Genomic DNA, 19,496 nt, shown 5'->3' with positions numbered 1-19,496 from the left:
ACTCCTAACTGTGATGGATGACTTGTTTTATTTTTAAAGGTGTACATGATGCAGTCATCCCTCCCACCCCATCTTTTAATGATTAAAATAATATGCATACAGACAAATTTCTGGTGTTTGTGTGAGAGAGAGTTTGTGGATTTTTGTGTGGATTTATGGCTGTGTGTCTGGTGTGTGTGTGTGTGTGGTGTATGATTTGCCAAGATACTGGATTTTTTTTTTCAAACTGCTATTGTTGTATGCAGAAATGACATCTAAGGGAGAGAGAAAAACTTTGAAACTGACAATAACATTGATGTACGTAAACATCAAGAGACAACAAATTGCATTCATCCATGTTAATCCCATGTGTCGCACTCCAGTCCCAGCTGGTCCATTCCAAAGACAAACCACAGCCTTTGATGAGAAACCAGCATATCCAGACAAACCACAGCCTTTGAGGAGAAACCAGCATATACCACAGCCTTTGAGGAGAACCCAGAATATCCAGACAGACTACAGCCTTTGAGGAGAACCCAGCATATCCAGACAAACTACAGTCTTTGAGGAGAACCCAGCATATCCAGACAAACTACAGTCTTTGAGGAGAACCCAGCATATCCAGACAAAACCACAGCCTTTGAGAACCCAGCATAACCAGACAAACTACAGTCTTTGAGGAGAACCCAGCATATCCAGACAAAACCACAGCCTTTGAGAACCCAGCATAACCAGACAAACCACAGCCTTTTAGGAGAACCCAGCCTATCCAGACAAACCACAGCCTTTTAGGAGAACCCAGCATATCCAGAGTAACCAGACAAAACCACAGCCTTTGAGAACCCAGCATAACCAGACAAACTACAGTCTTTGAGGAGAACCCAGCATATCCAGACAAAACCACAGCCTTTGAGAACCCAGCATAACCAGACAAACCACAGCCTTTTAGGAGAACCCAGCCTATCCAGACAAACCACAGCCTTTTAGGAGAACCCAGCATATCCAGAGTAACCACAGCCTTCGAGCAGAACCCAGCATATCCAGACAAGCCACAGCCTTTGAGGCTACCAGCACTACCAACAGAGCCGTGGGGATGCCATGGGCACAAAGATGGGCTCCACTTTTGCATACCTTTTTGTGGGGTATATGGAATAACAGGCCCTCAGCGAATACCAGGGCAAAACCCCAGAATTCTACAGGCGTTTACTGATGACTGCTTTGGTGTCACTTCCTGCACCAAAGATCAGCTACTTGATTTTATAAATTACATGTCCAACTTCAACCCTGCCCTCAAATATACATATTATGAGATTTCCCCCACATCAATATCATTTTTGGACATCACCATCACCATCCAACCTGACAGCAAGACCCCCACCACGAGCATCTTTTACAAACCAACAGATTTACACTCATACCTGCTTTACTCGTCCAGCCATCCACAGACCACCGAGAACAGCATCCTTAATCGCAGTTCTTAGACTGAGACGCATATGCAGTGACTACAGCGATTTTGAGACCCAGGATGAAAAGAATGTATTCCTTCTTCATTACCTGGCAATACCCAGTTTCTCTTCTGACCCAAGCTCTAGAACGCGCCCTTACGATTCCTTACAGAGAAGCCCTGACGCACAAGGTGACAGACTCTGAAGATCGTCCAGTGGCAGTCCCAACCTTTCAACGCCACAACTTTGCTGTATACATGTCCTCAGAAATTTCAACCTCGCACAACATGACACTTGGTGCCATTTTCCCAAAGCCCCCTCTCGTTGCTTTCAAGAAGGATCAGAACCTTAAGAACCTTCTGGTTCCATCATCCCTGCCCAGGACACTTATCCCCAAATCACATGGCTGCAACGCCTGTAATTCAACTCAAAATGCAAAACCTGTCCCTTCATCAACGCTTCCAGAACATTCTCCGGTCCGGTGGGCAAGTTTTCTGTGAAGTCTACACTCAACTGCAGATCTACAAATATAGTATTCATCCTGACTTGCACCCTGTGTGGCAAATTATATGTGGGCGAAACTGGCCGCACCGTAAATGACCGCTTTTCAGAACACCTGCGATTAGTGAGGCTGAACTATAATGACCCCATGTCAACACTTCAACAGCGCCCACCAGTCTCACCCATGTCAAGATTGCAGCTGCATGGCAGAACCAGCTGAACAGAACATACAGAAAACAAATGGAGTCCCACATAATAGCCCGCATTAGCACACTCCACCCAGCGGGTCTCAACACAAGAGAGTGACCAGTGTCATCACCAGCCTTCCCCCCTCCCCCCCTTTCCCTTTTCTAACCACTGACTGCTCTTCCTTTCCTTTCCCCTTCCTTCCCCTCCTTTCCCCCCACCTCTGAACCTCCCTTCCACCGCCTTTTTCCCACCCACTCCATTTCCCTTTCCCCACCCACCTTCCTTCCCATTCTGGGTCTTCTTCTCCCACCCCCTCTGAATCTCTACTCACTTCTCTGTTCAATCTCGCCTCCTAATACTCACCATCTTCTTCAGCTTTTATTTCACCTCTACTGTCAATTCCACACAGTACCTGAGGACAGACCTATGGTTCGAAAAGTGGGACACCTTTTTTTAAAAAGTGAGTCATATTTTAAACCCACAGTTTTTAATACACTTTCTGCATTTGGTGTCTGTGTAGACTCAGCAGTCATTCTTCATTAATTTTATCTCCAGACAGGCGCTACATACCTGCGTTTTTCAGATTTGGTTAAAACCAGCATATAGTTTCAGTTTCAGTTAGAAGGACGTGTCAGAGTGTGCGGACACGTCCATACACGCTACACTGTTGTAAAAAGGGCAGATGCCTGGCCTTCGAATAAACCCAACGCACTGATCAGGCCTGGAGACCAGCACTAGTACAATATAAAAAGAAGTGAAAACCCTTCCTTGCAATCTCAAACAAAAGTTATTTCGATGCAAGTTCATTATCTTTATAATCATCATTGTTACTGACCATCGTAAAATTGTCTCCAAATCCGTGTTCTTCCACTTCCATAACTTATAAGATCTGCTGTTTGGACAGATTCATAATGACTGGTAGGTATGTGGCAGGTACAATCATGTCACCACTTACGAGGGGATGATTTTGCAAGTAAACACTTAATATTGATCCTGCACACATCGTCGAACCAGGCACCGCTGAACATCATCAAAATGATTCAACAGCAAGGCAATTTCAGTTTCCTTTAATGAACAGCCTTTTAGGAGTCTGACATGAATAGTCCTTCAGTTTGCTGAGCCTATGACTATGAGCAGATCAACGAGCAAAGTTTGTTTGAGTATGCATGAGGATAGAGGGATGAGCAGTTAAAAGAATAATACTTTTGTTCTGAATGACTGGTCAGCAAAATATAGAAAAACAAAAGTTAAGTGTTTCTAAGATTACAGAGGGGGCGGGATCAAGGGGGTTTCTGATTCTGACTCATCAAACAAGGTAGTCGTACTGTCACACACACACACACACACACACATACATGCACGCACGCGCATACGCACGTGCGTGCACGCGCGCGTAATTCAAAACATATCCACGTCTTCTGAAGTCCATGTCTGGAGAGATCAAAATATTATATGTCATGTACCTTTCTGTGGGTCAAAGTCTATCTTAAAAGTTGGATAGGGGAAGGAATGTGTATGTTTGCACGCGTGCTAGTATGTATGTGTATATGTGGTCGTGTGTATGAGTGTGCGCGTGTGCATGTGTGTATATATATCTGCGCGTGTATGTGTGTGTGTGTGTGTGTGTGTGCACGCGCGCGCACGCGTGCGCGCGAACACCTCTGTAGTGAACACTGAACAGTCATGAGTGTAAACAAGAAAAAAGTTCTCAATAAAACTCGAAAACAACTGCGTGACGAAATTATCAGGTGACTTTTTTGACGTCGTCAAAAGTTTGACGTAAAGTCAATTGTTGTGTCATCAGGATAGGAAGAGGATCGGTCAATACCAGCTGCCGGTATGTCACCAGTTTTTGCGCATAGAATCTGTCTGTACATCTGGATTCGCTGTGAAGTTTAACTTTTTCACGACAGTAGCTCTAACACTCTAAAACGCAACCTCTACACTAAATTGTTGTATTTATAATGGAAGTCGTTTTACTCTTTTGTGATGACAGATGTCTGTGTGAGAAATTGGAGAGCGCATCGTTACAAGCAGCAGTAGTAGTAGTAGTGTAGGGACTTGCATTTTACTGCCTAAGCCCCACGGCCTTTTTTATGCCCTCTTCAATATCGGTCTCTTTTTAATTGAGGGATACATATATATTTTCTTTTACACGTACTGTAAATCACTCGTCAAAGTCAATAAATATTTCTTTTAAATTGATGTTCATGTCAAGGAGATTTGTGAACACATTAGTATTTTGTGTACGTTCAGTTTCGATATGTAGTGCATTCTATATATGTGCAATTCTATTAGCTAATGAATTTTTCCTTAGGTTAGTATTACAGCGCTCTTTACAGATTTTCATCATTGAATTTCTTGTACTCTCATAATCTGACATTCTAAAAATATTATTCACATTGACTTCATTATAGCAATTTAACATTTTGTATGTTTCTGTTAAATCCCCTCTTACCCTTCTACCCTTTAATGAATGCAGATTTAAGTATATAAGTCTCTGTTGATAGCTCATAGATTTGCATTCTTTTAAAAACTTAGTTGCTCTTCTTTGTACCCTTTCTATAGCTATAGATTGTCTCTTGAGGTATGGGTGCCACACAATATTACCATATTCCGCTTGTGATCTAACCAATGCTTTATAAAGCTTAAGAAACATATCTTTATCTCAATAGGTAAATGTTCTCTTAATTATTATCATGGGAGGGGTAGTACCTCTAGAGGGGGGGGGGGGGGGGGGGCTTGTCACTCTTCCGGGAGTGGTTCGTCCTCTATTGGTCCCCACCGGCACCCAGCTCTCACCTATGGGTCCTAGAAGCTGCTAGCGTGCGACAGCGCCCAACCCCCGGGCAACGGCTTTGACAGGCTGGCTAAACTAGGTGAGGGTAGCCGACGGGTCTCAAACCCTCGGTGAGTTAGGGCTTGTCTACCCAAGCATGTGAAGACTGGATCTGGTGGACTCTGCGGAAGAAACCTTCATGGTTCAACGGAGAGGAAGGCGGTTGCAGCAGAGCACTGTGGACTGCTGAGGGCAGGATGAGGCACATAGGACATCCTGGTCATCCACTGCTTCCGTTTCCATCTCCATTCGTCTTGACCTCGTCTTGCCACTGGATACAGACGGTCTCGGACAAGAGAGTGGGTTCGACGGTGCGCAACTCCTCCTCACTACAAACAAAGTCATCGCGCAAGTCATCAGTCATCCTTCATCCCATACCATCATTTTCCCCAAGCCCTGTGGCGACAGGCGAGCGACGAAGCTACAGGTGTGGGTACACTGGCAGTCGTAGCCGCGGACCTGCACACAGGCGGCTCAGGCCATAGGGTCGTTTTTCACCGACTGGAGCAGCGGTGGAGATCGGCAGCCCCCTGAGTGACTGAGCAGCCCTCTTCAGGACAGCACTGCTCACCTCCGTGGCATGAGGAAGGGGCTAGAAAAGGTGTCCTAAACATTACCTGCTCCACACCACCCTAGTCAGCATACCGCGGCTGACGGGGACCCTACTCAAGCGGTCGACATACAAAGGAAAGAAATAAGAAAACAAGGAGCACCCCATTGACCATTGCCACATGAAACGTGCGTACGCTTCTGGACAGAGACGACTCAGACAGACCACAGAGACGCACAGCACTCATTGCGAGTGAACTAGCCAGGTACAACATCGACATCGCTGCCTAAAGCGAGACCAGACTGGCAGAAGAAGGCGAACTCTGTGAGCGAGGCGCAGGCTACACCTTCTTTTGGAGTGGTCGCGGACCTGGAGAGAGACGTGAGGCTGGAGTTGGCTTTGCAGTGAAGACAACCCTCGTTGGCAAGCTGGCTGGCCCCCCGAAAGGAGTGAACGATCGCCTGATGACGATGAAACTCCCTTTATGCAACGGGAAGAAGTTTACCACCATTGTCAGCGCCTACGCGCCCACCATGATCATTCCGGATGAGATCAAGGACAAGTTCTACGAGGACCTGAACGCTGTCATCACCACTGTTCCCAACGAAGACAAGCCCATCATTCTTGGTGACTTTAACGCGAGAGTTGGCTGTGACAGCACCACCTGGGAAGGCGTGATTGGGAAGCATGGGGTTGGCAACTGTAACAGCAATGGTCAACTACTTCTCCAGGCATGTGCCGAGCACGACCTTCTCATCACAAACGCCGTCTTATGCCTCCCTACCCGTAACAGGACGTCATGGATGCATCTTCGCTCTGGGCATTGGCATCTGATCGACTTTGTCATCGTCAGGAAGAGGGACAGGCAGGACGTACGAGTCACAAGGGCCATGTGCGGCGCCGAGTGCTGGACAGACCACCGCCTTATCGTCTCCAAACTCAACCTTCGCATCCAGCCCAAGAGACGGCCTCAGGGCATGAAAGCGCCCAAACGCCTGAATGTCAACAAGCTGGAGCTAGGCAACATCAAGCAGAGCTTTGCTGACACTCTGGAGGAACGCCTTGAGTCCACCGTGCTGGACAACCAGAATGTGGAGGCAGCATGGGGCGCACTGCTTGAGACGGTGTACAACACTGCCATGGAGTGCCTGGGGCCTTCTGCCAGGAAGCACAAAGACTGGTTTGATGAGAACTGCACTGAGATCAAGCAGCTGCTGGAAGACAGACGCCAAGCCTACAGAGCCCACATTGAAGATCCCAAGTCACAGTCAAAGAAAGACATACTGAAGAGCGCACGCAGCACCATCCAGCTGAAGCTGCGGCAGATGCAGGATTCCTGGTTGAGCAACAAAGCTGATGAGATCCAGGGCTTTGCAGACAGGAACGACATGAAGAACTTCTATAACGGCCTGAAAGAAGTCTACGGTCCCACCACCTCCGGATCTGCTCCACTTCTTAGTGCTGATGGTTCTACCCTAATCACTGACAAGGACGGGATCCTTGAGAGAGGGGCTGAACACTTTGACAGTGTACTGAACCGCTCTTCCACCATCAATGATGAAGCCATCGACCGACTCCCCCAGGTGCCAGTCAGTGAGTCGTTGGATGCCATTCCAACTTTGGAAGAGACCCAGAAAGCTATCCGTCTGCTATCCAATGGCAAAGCCCCTGGCTCAGACTCCATTCCAGCTGAGGTCTACAAAGAAGGTGGTATGGCGCTGACTGAGAAGCTTCACCAGCTGTTCCAGCTCATCTGGCAGCATGAGGCAGTTCCACAGGACTTCAAAGACGCTTCCATCATACACCTGTACAAGCGCAAAGGAAATCGTCAGGCCTGTGACAACCATCGTGGAATATCCCTGCTGTCCGTTGCAGACAAGACTCTGGCCAGAGTACTACTCAACCGTCTCATAGTGCACCTTGAGCAAGGTCTCCTACCAGAGAGCCAGTGTGGCTTCCGGAAAGAACGCGGGATTATCGACATGGTGTTTGCTGCCAGGCACCTCCAGGAGAAGTGTCAGGAACAGAATGCCGACCTTTACTCCACTTCTGTCGATCTGACCAAGGCCTTCGATACTGTTAGCAGAGATGGCCTTTGGAGAATCATGGCGAAGTACGGGTGTCCCAGAAAGTTCATCACCATCATACGGCAACTATATGATGGGATGCTGGCCCGAGTCCAAGACAACGGAGAGACTTCAGAACCATTCCCTGTCTCCAATGGAGTCAAGCAAGGGTGTGTTTCTGCCCCCACCCTGTTCAGTCTCATGTTTTCAGCCATGCTGACAGATGCCTTCAGAGACGCTGACGTAGGCATTGGCATCAGGTACCGCACAGATGGCTCACTCTTCAACCTCAGGAGGCTTCAAGCAAAAACCAAGGTGAGGACAGACACCGTCAACAACTTCCTGTTTGCTGATGACTGCGCTCTCAACGCTGCCTCCGAAGCTGACATGCAACACAGCGTCGACAAGTTCTCTGCTGCCTGTGACAACTTTGGCCTCACAATCAGCACAAAGAAGACTGAGGTGATGCACCAGCCAGCTCCAGGAAAGCTTTACATTGAACCAAACATCTTCATCAACGGGCAACGACTGAACGCGGTGGACAAGTTCACATACCTGGGCAGTACACTCTCTCGCACAGTTGTCATCGACGACGAGGTGAATGCCAGACTCGCCAAAGCCAGCGCTGCCTTCGGCACACTCCATAAAAACGTTTGGAACAGAAGAGGCATCACCCTGGAGACGAAGCTCAAAGTATACAAGGCCATAGTTCTCACCACACTGCTCTATGGATGTGAATCATGGACGGTCTACAAACGCCACGCCAAAAAGTTGAACCACTTCCACACCACCAGCCTCAGAAAACTTCTCGGCATAAAGTGGCAAGAGAAGATCCCTGACACAGAGGTGCTCACTCGTGCAAACTTGCCCAGCATCTACACCATCTTGATACAGGCCCAGCTGCGCTGGGCAGGCCATGTAGTTCGCATGCCAGACCACTGGCTCCCCAAGAAACTGCTGTACGGCGAACTCCAGCATGGCAAGCGCTCCCATGGAGGCCAGATGAAGCGCTTCAAAGACACTCTGAAAGCTTCTCTGAAGGCCTTCAACATCAGCCACGACACATGGGAGTTGAATGCAATGGACAGACCAAAATGGCGTTCAGCTGTCCACAAAGGCGCCAAATCCTGTGAGGCCAACAGAATCGCTGCAGCAGAGCAACGCAGACAGGCCAGGAAAAGCAGTGCCAGCAAGTCCCCGACAGCCGCCACCATCCCCTGTCCACACTGCGTCAGAACCTTCCGGGCACGGATTGGCCTGACCAGTCATCTGCGCACCCACAGAGCCCAACCCACCCACCCCCAGGATGACTAGATGGTCCTCGTCGATCCCGACGGACGAACCACAATGTGTGTGTGTGTGTGTGTGTGTGTGTGTGTGTGTGTGTGTGTGTGTGTGTGTGTGTGTGTGTGTATGAACATGCGTGTGCGCCCTTGTGTGTGTTTGTGTGTGTGTGTGCGTGCACGTGTGTGTGTGTGTATGTGTTTAACCTACCTCCATATAACTTATAAGCAGATAATTATATATATAATATATATATATATATATTCTATATCGTTCCTCCTTGATACAGCCCCCCTCCTTCCCTTTCCATCCCAATCCCCAGCCCCAAACCACCCTCTCCGACCACCACCACCAATCCTCTTTCCTCCTCCACCCCGCCTCCTTATCCGCCCCCCTCCCCTTTCACTTCGTTTTCTAACCCTACCCCCAGCCTCCTCCTCCTCCACCACCATCACCACCTACAGTCAGCTCTCACCCTACCACCCAACCCAGCAGCAGCACCACCACCACAATGGCGGGCTCCAGCACGGGAGACCTGGACAAGGAGTGCCGGGAGTGCTTCATGATGGCTGTGGAGAAGGCGGCGGGCAAGCAGCTCTCCGTGGCGGAGAAGAGCAACGCCACTTCCAAGGCCGTCAGTAAGCTGCTCAAGGAGGCCGTGGGCATCAGCAACAATACCTCCAATGCCGTGGACGCCAGCATCTTCCCCAAGCTCCAAGACAAGACCACGTAAGGGGGGGGGGGTGGGGGGGGGGTGAGGGGGGGGGGTTGTCAGGGATGTTGTCAGGGATGTTGCCACAACTGAACTTATTGCTGAGGGAAAGGTGAGTTTTGAGACGAGATTTAAAAGATGCGAGGGAATCAGAATGACTGATGTTATCAGGGAGCTTGTTCCACGTCTTTGGCGATTGACAAGAAAACGATCTGTGTCCATAAGTCTTACTTCTGACGTGAGGTATCCTGAGAAGTCGAGTAGCAGAGGAAGAACGGAGCTGGCGAGACGGGGTATAGATATGGAGGAGTTCAGAAAGATACTTAGGGCTAGATCCGTTGACTGCAGAAAAGGTCAGAGTGGATAGCTTATAGTCTATTCGATCAGAAACAGGCAACCAGTGGAGAGACTGAAGGAGAGGAGAAACATGGTCAAATTTAGAAGCTCTGCAAACGAGTCTGGCAGCGTTATTCTGAATTCGTTGGAGTATGTCTAACAGATATTTGGGAAGGCCGGCCAAAAGAGAATTGCAATAATCCAGTTTTGAGAGAACCAGAGAGCATACAAGTGTCTTGGTTGCATCGGTTGAGAGATAGTGGCGGATAGAGCTGATTCTACGCAGTTCCAAATAGGCAACTTTACAGATATTCGAAATGTACTGCTGGAAGGAAAGAGACTAGTCTAGGATTACACCAAGACTGCGAACAGAAGGAGAAAGTGAAACAGGTGTGCTATTGATCAGAACAGAGTCAGGAAAGGAAGGCTGTTGACGAAACTTCTTTGGACAGGTTACCATAAATTCAGTCTTATCATCATTTAGTTGCAGCTTGTTGAGAGTCATCCAGTCCTTTAGGCCAGCAATGCACTCCTGTGTTTGAGCCACCAGTGCATCAAATTCAGCTGTGGAAGCCGACTGATTAAGTTGTGTGTCATCAGCAAAGCTCTCATGCGAAATCGCATGATGACTGATGACATCCGACACAGGAGCCGTATTCAGCACGAAAAGAACAGGACCTAGGACGGACCCCTGTGGGACACCATATTTTAAGGCAGATACTCTAGAACATGTACCATTTACACACACTTTCTGTGTACGATCTGACAGGTAAGACGTGATCCATGCTAGTGCAGTGTCACGAATACCAAAGGAAGTATTAAGTCTGTTCAAGAGGATAGAGTGGTCCATAGTATCAAAAGCTGCTGACAAATCTAATAGAGCGAGAACAGATATCCTATCCTCATCAAATCCCGAAAGCAAATCATTCACTATTCTAAGATAGGCCGTTTCGCAACTATGACCACGTCTATAAGCTGACTGGTGGGAATTAAGTAAACCATTTTGTTCTAGATGAGCTAAGAGCTGAGACAATATGATCTTTTCTAGCAGTTTTGATAAAAATGACAGATTAGAGACAGGTCGATAATTTTTTTTCAAACAGTTATGATCCAAAGATGGTTTCTTGATGAGTAGACGTACAACAGCAGATTTGAAGCTTTCAGGGAAACAACTAGACAGTAAGGAGAATTGATGACATGAGTAATATGTGGCAGTAGAACATCAATACATTCAACCAGCAAAGAAGACGGGACAGGGTCAAGCTCACAGGATTTCGGACAAGCGCTCAGACACACTTTCTTCACAAAATCTTCAGTAACCGGTTGGAAAGAATGTAAAACAGGACCACTGTACACGCGTTCTTTAACGGGTGAAGGAGACACAACAGAGTCAAGCTTCTCACGAATGCATGATATTTTGCCGGTGAAGAAGTCAGAAAACTTTTGGGGGAGTTCCTGCACTGAAAATGTTGTAGGGAGAAGAGTGTTTTTCATTTTACCTAGCAGATTGTTCGTAGCGTTGAAAAGCTGTTTGGCTGTGGTGCATGCAAGGATTTTAGAAGAGTAGAACTTTGACTTTGCCCTGTCAGTAATGTTTGTTACACTATTCCTGACTGTCAGTGTGTGTGTGTGTAAAATGCTGAAATAAAATGACAACAATTCTTTTTTTTTTTTTCTTTTTTTTTTTTTTTTTTTTTTTTTTTTTTTTTTGGGGGGGGGGGGTTGCTTTTACCCCAGCATTTTTTGTTGATCACTTTTGAAAACCTACCCCAGGTGGAATTATTTTCATGGAGTGGTGCCAGCAAGTCCAGGATTATACACACATATATATATAATGAGAGAGAGGTGTGTGTGTGTGTGTGTGTGTGTGCTTTAAAGGTTTTTGTTTCACGTGATCGGATTTTGTGTTTAACGCGGTTGAAAATTGTTATTCAAATACTTGGGCAGTCCTGATATGGCCCTGTCAGTGGTAGTCAACTGGACAATAATAAGCAACAATATCAAGGGAAGGTGTGGGGGATGTTCAAAGATTGGGCTTGGTGGGGGGCGCGGAGGGGGGTGGTGGTGGTACAGTTGAAGGGTTGAAGGGTGGGTGAGGGGATATACATACTTATGTTTGTATATAATGATGTCCCTGTGTTTCCCCACAGCAAGAAGCTGTCAGTAGACCAGTTCGTCAACAACTTGCTGCCCTTGTTGGCGCAGCACATTGTGTCGGAGAAGAAGAAGGGCGTCACCCTGGAGGACCCTGCCGTGCAGGAGAAGCTGCAGAACATCAAGTCCAAGATCGCCGCCAAACACCATGAGTGGGCCAATCCTGATGTGAGAATTGTGTTGTGTTGTGTTGTGTTATGTTGTGTATCGCAGTGCGATTAAAGATTGTATTCTTCTTTTTTTGTTTTTTGGTATGGTGCCGTGAGGTGGCAGAATGGTTAATTGAGACGCCAATCTGCCAACACAGTGCTCGTGAATATCTGGGTTCGAATCCCGCTCAGTCTCGCCCTTTCTCTCAAGGGTGACTGAAAAATCAGTGTTAATGAAAGGATAAACCGAGGTCCTTTGTGCTACGAAGTACGCACTTGGTGGACTAAAAAAGAACCCATGGCAAAAGAAATCCACTCTGATAGGTGCACAAATAGAACATGCATTCAGTGCCTGACTAGCGTGTTCCCTACCGAATGAGATGTATCGTATATGGATTTGTCCAAACGCAATGAAGCTTCCCTGAGAAACAGAAACTACATTGCATTTGTTTGTTGTTGTTTTTTATTGTATCGTAACGTATCCCATCGTATTGTATTGCATTGCTTTGCTTTGCATTGCGTTGTGTTGTGTTGTGCTGTTTTTTGTCACAGCAGATTTATCTGTGTGAAAACCGGGCTGCTCTTGCCGTCATTGGAGAGAAGTTCTCGGCCACAACAACAATGTAGCACCATCTTGTCTGCTTACTTGCTTGCTTCTTTGTTTGTTTGTTGTTGTTGTTTTTTTCTGTCTGCAAGTGTTTTTGTCAGACTGACTGACTTTCTGTCGCTGTGGTGGTGTGCAGAAAAAGAAGAACGCTGCTGTGGTGGACCGTCTGACGGACGTGAAGGGCTACACGGGGTCCCACAAGGAGCGTTTTGATGCCGAGACCGGCAAGGGCAAGGGTTTGGAGGGCCGTGAGGACAGGCAGGACAACTCTGGCTATGTGGGGGCTTACAAAGGATCCGGCACTTACGATAAATCACACTGAAAACAACTGTCATAATAAGGTTCTCGGCCGTTCCGATAAAAACATACTGACAACAAATATAAGACAAGATACTGTGACCGTTCTTATAAAAGTGTCCGCACTTATGGGAAAAAACAAAACAAACAAAAACCACCACTGAGAAACAAACTATGAAAAATTAATAAAAGTTACAGTTAAAAAACAACGAAATTATCAAAGAATAAGAAGAAAAAAAAAAAGATGAATGGTACAAGTGTTATAAAACGCACATGACAATGCAAAAAGGTCAGATGCTTACGTAAGAGCTGGTGCTTTTGATAAACGTTATCATTGTTTCACAGATTAAAAGCAAACGGACCACAGAAAATGCTTCTGGGTTTTTTTGTTTTGTTTTTGTTTTTGTTTTTTTGAATGTGGAATCTCGAGTATTGTGGATGCGTGGCAACAGTGTATGTTTCCTGCACAAAAACGGTCAGACATTATGTCTCAATGGCCAATAAGTTAAGAAAAGGAAATTTCCTGGGGGGAGCGGAGGGGGAGGGATGGGGGCGGGCGGGGGGGGGGGGTAACCACTTGGACATGGACCGAACACGATCATTCTGGGAATGGTGCGGTTGGAACCACTGACCCAGTCATATCCTGCATATATCACCTTTAAAACAAGTTTTTTTAGACAAACTTCACCGTTCATCACACAGTACGGAGGCCCGGTTTTGGGTTTGTTTTTTTTGTTTTTTTTTTCACAGGGACACCATCCCTTTCAGTGACAAAGAAACGTCTGACATATGAAGCGGCAAACTGGTTTTGAAGCTGAATGCAGGAAGCAGACTATATTTTAGGCAAGCAGATGTTTCAGACAAACTGACATTGTTTGGACGCGCATTATTACAGTGTGGCCGATGTTCGCTCGTGTATTCTACCACTAGCAGGACTGCTGGCAGATCGGGTTCAAATAACAGGACACTACAACTGGACTGCTGACAGCTTCAAGTGCCCCGCCCCCCTATCCCCCCCGCCCCCACTCCTTTTTTTGTTTTTTTAATTCAAAGTGTTCCTTAAAAAAATGATAATGATTGAAGCCATGGGGTATCTCATAACCATCATTTCTTTCATAAAGAAAAAACGGGAAAGAAAATAATGTTTTACGCTGTGAAGTCATCAAAAAAACAAACACCAAAACAATCAATAAAAACCAGTGAAAAGCCAGCTCAAGACAAGTTTCAGCTTTCTCTTTCTACCTTATCAACAATGCGCCACTTATAAAGAAACAGAAATTTCTTCTCTGCCCTCCTCAGCTTGTTCACATTTGTTGGGCATTGGTGAGTCCAATACGTAAACGGGAAAGAAATTCTTAATCCTAGAAGGAAAGTTCATTGTTAAAAGTCGAACTTTTGGAATCTTACTTTTTGGAAAATGCATGGCTTACGTACAACCAGAGCAATCGGGACAAAAAAAAAGCAAATAAAAAGATAAATAAAAGGTAAAAGGTCGACTTGAAGTGAACGAAAAACCAACATCAACAGCAACAACAACAAAAAGTAACCAGAAGAGGGCATACGTGAGAGAGGACCTGACTAAGATAGTGGGAAACGGACAAAAAAAACAACAACAAAAAAGAAAGAAAAAGAAAAAAAGGGTTGGGGTGGTGGACGGCCGGGAGGAAGAGCGAGAGAGCACCCAATCACCAGCAATCACCAGCACAGTCCATTAACCTCAGGTGGAAAAGGAATCCCGGCCTTTGTTGACTTGACAGAACAAATGTTTTTTTACGGGTGTCACTTCGAGCGGCGGGGCAGAACGAGAGCAAGCCGTAATTATGTAGATTTAGCCTCTTAATCTCCATAATTGGACTGTCTTGTGATCCATCAGCCCGACAGCTTGAATGGAGGGTTCTTTTGTTGGTTTTCTTTTTGTTTTGTTTTCTTCTGTGAGTGTGGTCTGTCTCGTTGCGTCTGTCTCATACGTGAACAGGATTAGACACTTGCGCTTTTTTTTTTCTCCTCTCTCACACGAACACGAACATACACACACACGTACGCGCACACACGCACGCACGCACGCACACACACATACACACGCACACGCACACACACGCGCGAAAGAGGAATGGCATAAGAAGTGGACCAAGTCAGGGGTACACCTACAATCAGTCTCTCCTCAAGGAAATGATTCACGAGTCAGGTCTGTGAGGTAAGTAGGCTACGACAGGTGTGTGTGTGAGTGTGACACGTATGTGATTTTATGGGTCGTAAATAACGGTTTTCTTACCACGTCTTCCGTGTGGACGGTACCAAAATATACCGCTTTTTGTTGTTGTTGTCGTTTTTTGTTTTCTGTTGTTTTTTTTAGTCTCGGGATTATGCCTGAAAGATAAGCTATGCTTGAGACTATGAAACCCCAAGCCTTCTGTTATTACTTGCCCACCATTATTTAAGGAGGTGGAAAGACAGGACGGCTGGCGCTTTTCGCATTCCATCAACAGACAGGTATCGTTCAATGGCAATGGTTGCACAATAATTTTGAGCACTTGGAGAAACAAAGGCCTATTTCTAAGAGTGACACTGTCAGTTCTCTACTTTGATACTCCACTTGTCAAGCAGTCTCTGTCTCTTCTCTCTCTCTGATTTCTGCAGTCTGCAATGTCTGCACTGTTTTGCTCTGGAAAATTATATTGTGAACACTGGGATGAGCACGAGCTGTCCATTCTTCAGTGTTCTATTGCCAATATGACATTTTTATGGTTATGTTATTGTGGTGTTGAAGATTTTCTTCCGATGTAGAAAAAAAAAAAATCAGGATGACGATTTAAGCGGAAGGCTAATCTTATTTGCCTCAAGGAGCTTAATAGTTACGATATATGCCATATGCTGTTTTGTAGTTGTTTTTGCTTGGTTGATTGTTGTTTTCAGATGCCGGTGAGAATGTTGGGTTTAACGCGGTTGAAGTTTTTAAATTAGTTCATAAACTCTGATATGGCCCCGTGCATTCGGGTAGACTATGAGCAACAATGTCAATATCAATGACTTGTCCGGACGTTGACCACACACACACACACGCGCGCGCGCGCGCGCGCTGCTGTTTCTGCACGCCTTGTTTTCTGTTCCTTTTGATGGGCGTGGTGTATGGACATTCTCAGAAAAGTGACTAGAGGGAGAGAGAGAGAGAGCCAAAACAAGCCATAGCAAACTGGGGTTTCAAAGGTTGGGGTGGGTGGTGTGTTCAGCTGAGGAAAGTGTCAATTATTTCCGAAACACGTCTCGCCCAATTTCACCCCAACAGGCGGACCAGGCAGTGACAAAGGTTAAGGGGTTCGCTGCATGTCCGTGCATCCCATTGTCACTTGATAGCCGTTTCTGGGAGTACAAAGCAGAAAATCAAGAGGTGTTTCTGGGAAGTGGGTGGGGTGAGGTGGGATGTAAGGAGACGCGCGCACAGTTCACACATAAGTGTGCGCTCGCACACACACAAACACACACACATATTATGTGTACAGTTTTGTTTCTCAGTTGTTGTTGTTGTTTTTTTTTTTTCCCAACTTCTTTCAGTCAAACGCAAGTTAAAAGAGAGAGAGAGAAAAAAAAATATCGCTCCTAGGAAAGTGGCACACACCGACAATGGCGATAAAGAGATGAATGATTATCATGGTGACGATGTTGAGCGGTTAATGATTCCAGATTTCTGTCACTGCTCTGACATTAAAGACTCTCGGTAATGAACACGTCAACATAAATATGGCGTGAGACCGATTAAAAAAAAAAAGTGGGGCGTACACATGCGTGGTGCCTTTTGTAAAGGACCTGTGGACTGGTTAGATCACCCACAGCTGGGTTTACGTATCAGCTTATCCCGGGGATATAGCAGTTTATCCCCACCCCTACCCCCCAACACCCCCTTCGCGGAGCTTGGTTCAAGGCGTCAAGCAGTGGAGTTGAACGACCTATTGTCTGTCGCCCTTACGGTCACGTTGTCCATGGCTGAAGTCTTAGAACGTTCCTCACATGGTCAAGACAGTTTGTTAATATTGACATTTGGGCTTTTGAGTCCAAGTGGGTCAGTTAGCATCCACTTGGCGGCGACCAACAAATCGCGGTACCAGGCCGTGAGATCGTGAAGGGGAAGGAAGTCAAGTGTAGCCCTGAAGGCAAAATGACCTCATCGTAACAACAGCCGTGGGTAAAGACCGCGCGGTTCCATCGTTTGGTTTGGAGAGCCGGGTGTGAAGCCCAGGTAAACATTTTTGCGGTGGACGATACAGTTTTCGGTTTACTACTTTTGGTGGTGGTCCATTCTACAGCCAATGGTATCCCTATCCGCAGGTTTTCAGTTACGTTACCTTTTCAGTTGGGTAAATCCATTTGACGTTGTTAATCATAACCCGCGCACATACACTTCATCAACCTCAGGACCTCAGAACTGAACAACTTGACTTTTAGGGCGAAAGCCAATAGGTCGTTGAACTCCATCTTTTCACAGACCGTCAACAGATTTCCTGCTTTTGATTCCAGTTTGATGAATAGGCGTTCTTCTTTTCTTTTCTTTCTTTTTTTCTTTTCTTTTCTTTTCTTTGTGCCAAGAGAACATGAACTCCCCTGTTGACATCCACGTACTCTTGGTTTAAACATTTTTTTAATATCAAGAAACAAGGTGCAATACAGCGTTCAATAAGACTTGAGCAACAACAAGCATGAGCTTATATCGTGCTCGTTCATATGCAACAAGCAATACATAAACGCAATGGCGAAAATACATTATTTGACAATGAAAAGAAGGTTGAAGTGCAAGACAACTAAACTAAACAAGAAAAAATAACAACAACAAAAACACCAAAAAAACAAAACCCTAACTACTATTACCGCAACTACCACTGACAACAACAACAATGAAAATATTAATGATAATACTAATACTAACATAGTAGCAACAATAATAACACACTGGAAAGTGAACATCACCTAAGGAGTAATGCAATGGGAGAGGGAGAGAGAGAGAGAGAGATTACAGAGTGAAACCGGGGCCATTCATCAAAATAACTGTTCACTATAACTGCAGAGAATATTTCATTGTGAATCTTTTAAGACTTGAATCTTTTTGATTGTTCAATAAAGTCTTGTACAGTCAAGAATATGTGTTCATTCTCAAGGGAACTAATAACTCGGTCACCTCGTAATAACGTATTTAAGTTTGTACTATTTGCAGGGAGAGTAGCAATTGTATTCTCTCTTATATTGTTGTAATTTGGGCAGTGTAAAAGAAAGTGTTCAACTGTCTCTGCAGGATATCCACAAGAACAATTTGTATCCGGTCGAAGATGACGATCAAACAAATCTTGGTTAAGATTACTCATATTTAAGCGAAGTCTACAATGATGAATTTGTTCTTCTCTGTTACCAATGTAATAATGTGGGGGGACGGCTGTGTCACTGGAGGAAAGATATCTTTTTAACAGGCTTAAAGAATCACTACATTTTATGTTATCAGGGACACTGTTCCATAGTTTGGTTGTAGATGGAATAAATGAATCGGAGTATAAGTTGGTTTTACAATGTGGCACAGCTCTCTCAAGTGGTCTTCGTCTGTGGTAAGGATTATTAGCTGAAACTAGAGGGGGTGTGAGGTCAGACAAGTAGTTTGGACAGTTACCGTGCACCATTTTGTGATATTGTATTAGTTTGTGTCTTTGTCTACGTTCCTTTAACTCACTCAGTACGGCCGGTCCTCTCTTCTCCTAGCTACACAGACCCCTCGGATGTCCAGTGGGTGTCTGAATGACCCAACTTTTAGCTTCCGTCGTCAGAATTGTGGTATTCTTTGTCAACATTCACCTCTTCAGTATTAGAGCCTTCCGCTTGCAATATTTTGATGATGGTAACTGGGGTGAAACGCTGTTAACGTCGTCTCTTTCGCCGTTCGTATGGAGAGAGTTAAAGAACATAAACCTGACTCTTCATGCAATTTTGTATGACTTGTTCCTTTTACTGCTCCTACTATGATTCTTATAGCTTCTAAGTGAAGTGATTCTAACATGTTTGACTGAGCATCACTGCAATTATCCCACAGAATATCTGCGTAATCAAAATGAGGTAAAATAAATGATTTATACATGGTCTCTAAAGCTTTTCTGTTTAATTTATATTTGTAATATTTCAAGCAAGAAATCAACATTCTTACCTTATTGGCAATATCGTTAATATGTTCCCCCCATTTACAATCATCTTGTAAAATGACGCCAAGGTGTTTATGCGTACTGACATTTTGAAGGATGTTCTCATTGAATACCAAGGGTAAAGCTTGTTGATTAACACGGATTATATTTAGCAGATCTGTTTTTCCTTCATTGAATTTTACTTTCCATCTATTTGCCCACTCCACAATTCTCTCCAAATC

At 45.5% G+C, this 19,496-nt stretch overlaps 2 protein-coding genes across 2 annotated transcripts; one reads left to right on the top strand and one right to left on the bottom strand.

Moving 5' to 3' along the window:
* Positions 1-9,291: 9,291 nt before the first annotated feature.
* Positions 9,292-13,373, top strand: LOC143293413 (tubulin polymerization-promoting protein family member 2-like). The gene is made up of 3 exons (XM_076604261.1): positions 9,292-9,582; positions 12,052-12,223; positions 12,948-13,373. Exons 1-3 carry the CDS (start codon positions 9,365-9,367, stop codon positions 13,131-13,133), a joined length of 576 nt encoding a protein of 191 aa, XP_076460376.1. The 5' UTR covers positions 9,292-9,364; the 3' UTR covers positions 13,134-13,373.
* Positions 13,374-18,095: 4,722 nt separating this feature from the next.
* Positions 18,096-19,274, bottom strand: LOC143288125 (uncharacterized). Its single transcript, XM_076596451.1, has 2 exons — positions 19,054-19,274; positions 18,096-18,685 (listed from the first exon to the last, which is right to left on the bottom strand). Exons 1-2 carry the CDS (start codon positions 19,272-19,274, stop codon positions 18,184-18,186), a joined length of 723 nt encoding a protein of 240 aa, XP_076452566.1. The 3' UTR covers positions 18,096-18,183.
* Positions 19,275-19,496: the final 222 nt, after the last annotated feature.

This window comes from Babylonia areolata, chromosome 1 (assembly GCF_041734735.1).
Source record: "Babylonia areolata isolate BAREFJ2019XMU chromosome 1, ASM4173473v1, whole genome shotgun sequence".
NCBI lineage: Eukaryota > Metazoa > Mollusca > Gastropoda > Neogastropoda > Buccinidae > Babylonia > Babylonia areolata.
This window is presented reverse-complemented; position numbering and strand designations above follow the sequence as displayed.

Bases quoted from the DNA above. Each gene is read 5' to 3' on its own strand.
- LOC143293413 (XM_076604261.1), top strand. From the start codon at position 9,365: ATGGCGGGCTCCAGCACGGGAGACCTGGACAAGGAGTGCCGGGAGTGC. The intron at 9,583-12,051 runs GTAAGGGGGGGG...GTTTCCCCACAG, and splicing joins AAGCTCCAAGACAAGACCAC to CAAGAAGCTGTCAGTAGACC. The intron at 12,224-12,947 runs GTGAGAATTGTG...GGTGGTGTGCAG, and splicing joins ATGAGTGGGCCAATCCTGAT to AAAAAGAAGAACGCTGCTGT.
- LOC143288125 (XM_076596451.1), bottom strand. From the start codon at position 19,274: ATGTTGATTTCTTGCTTGAAATATTACAAATATAAATTAAACAGAAAA. The intron at 18,686-19,053 runs GTCAGGTTTATG...TCCTTACCACAG, and splicing joins CATACAAAATTGCATGAAGA to ACGAAGACCACTTGAGAGAG.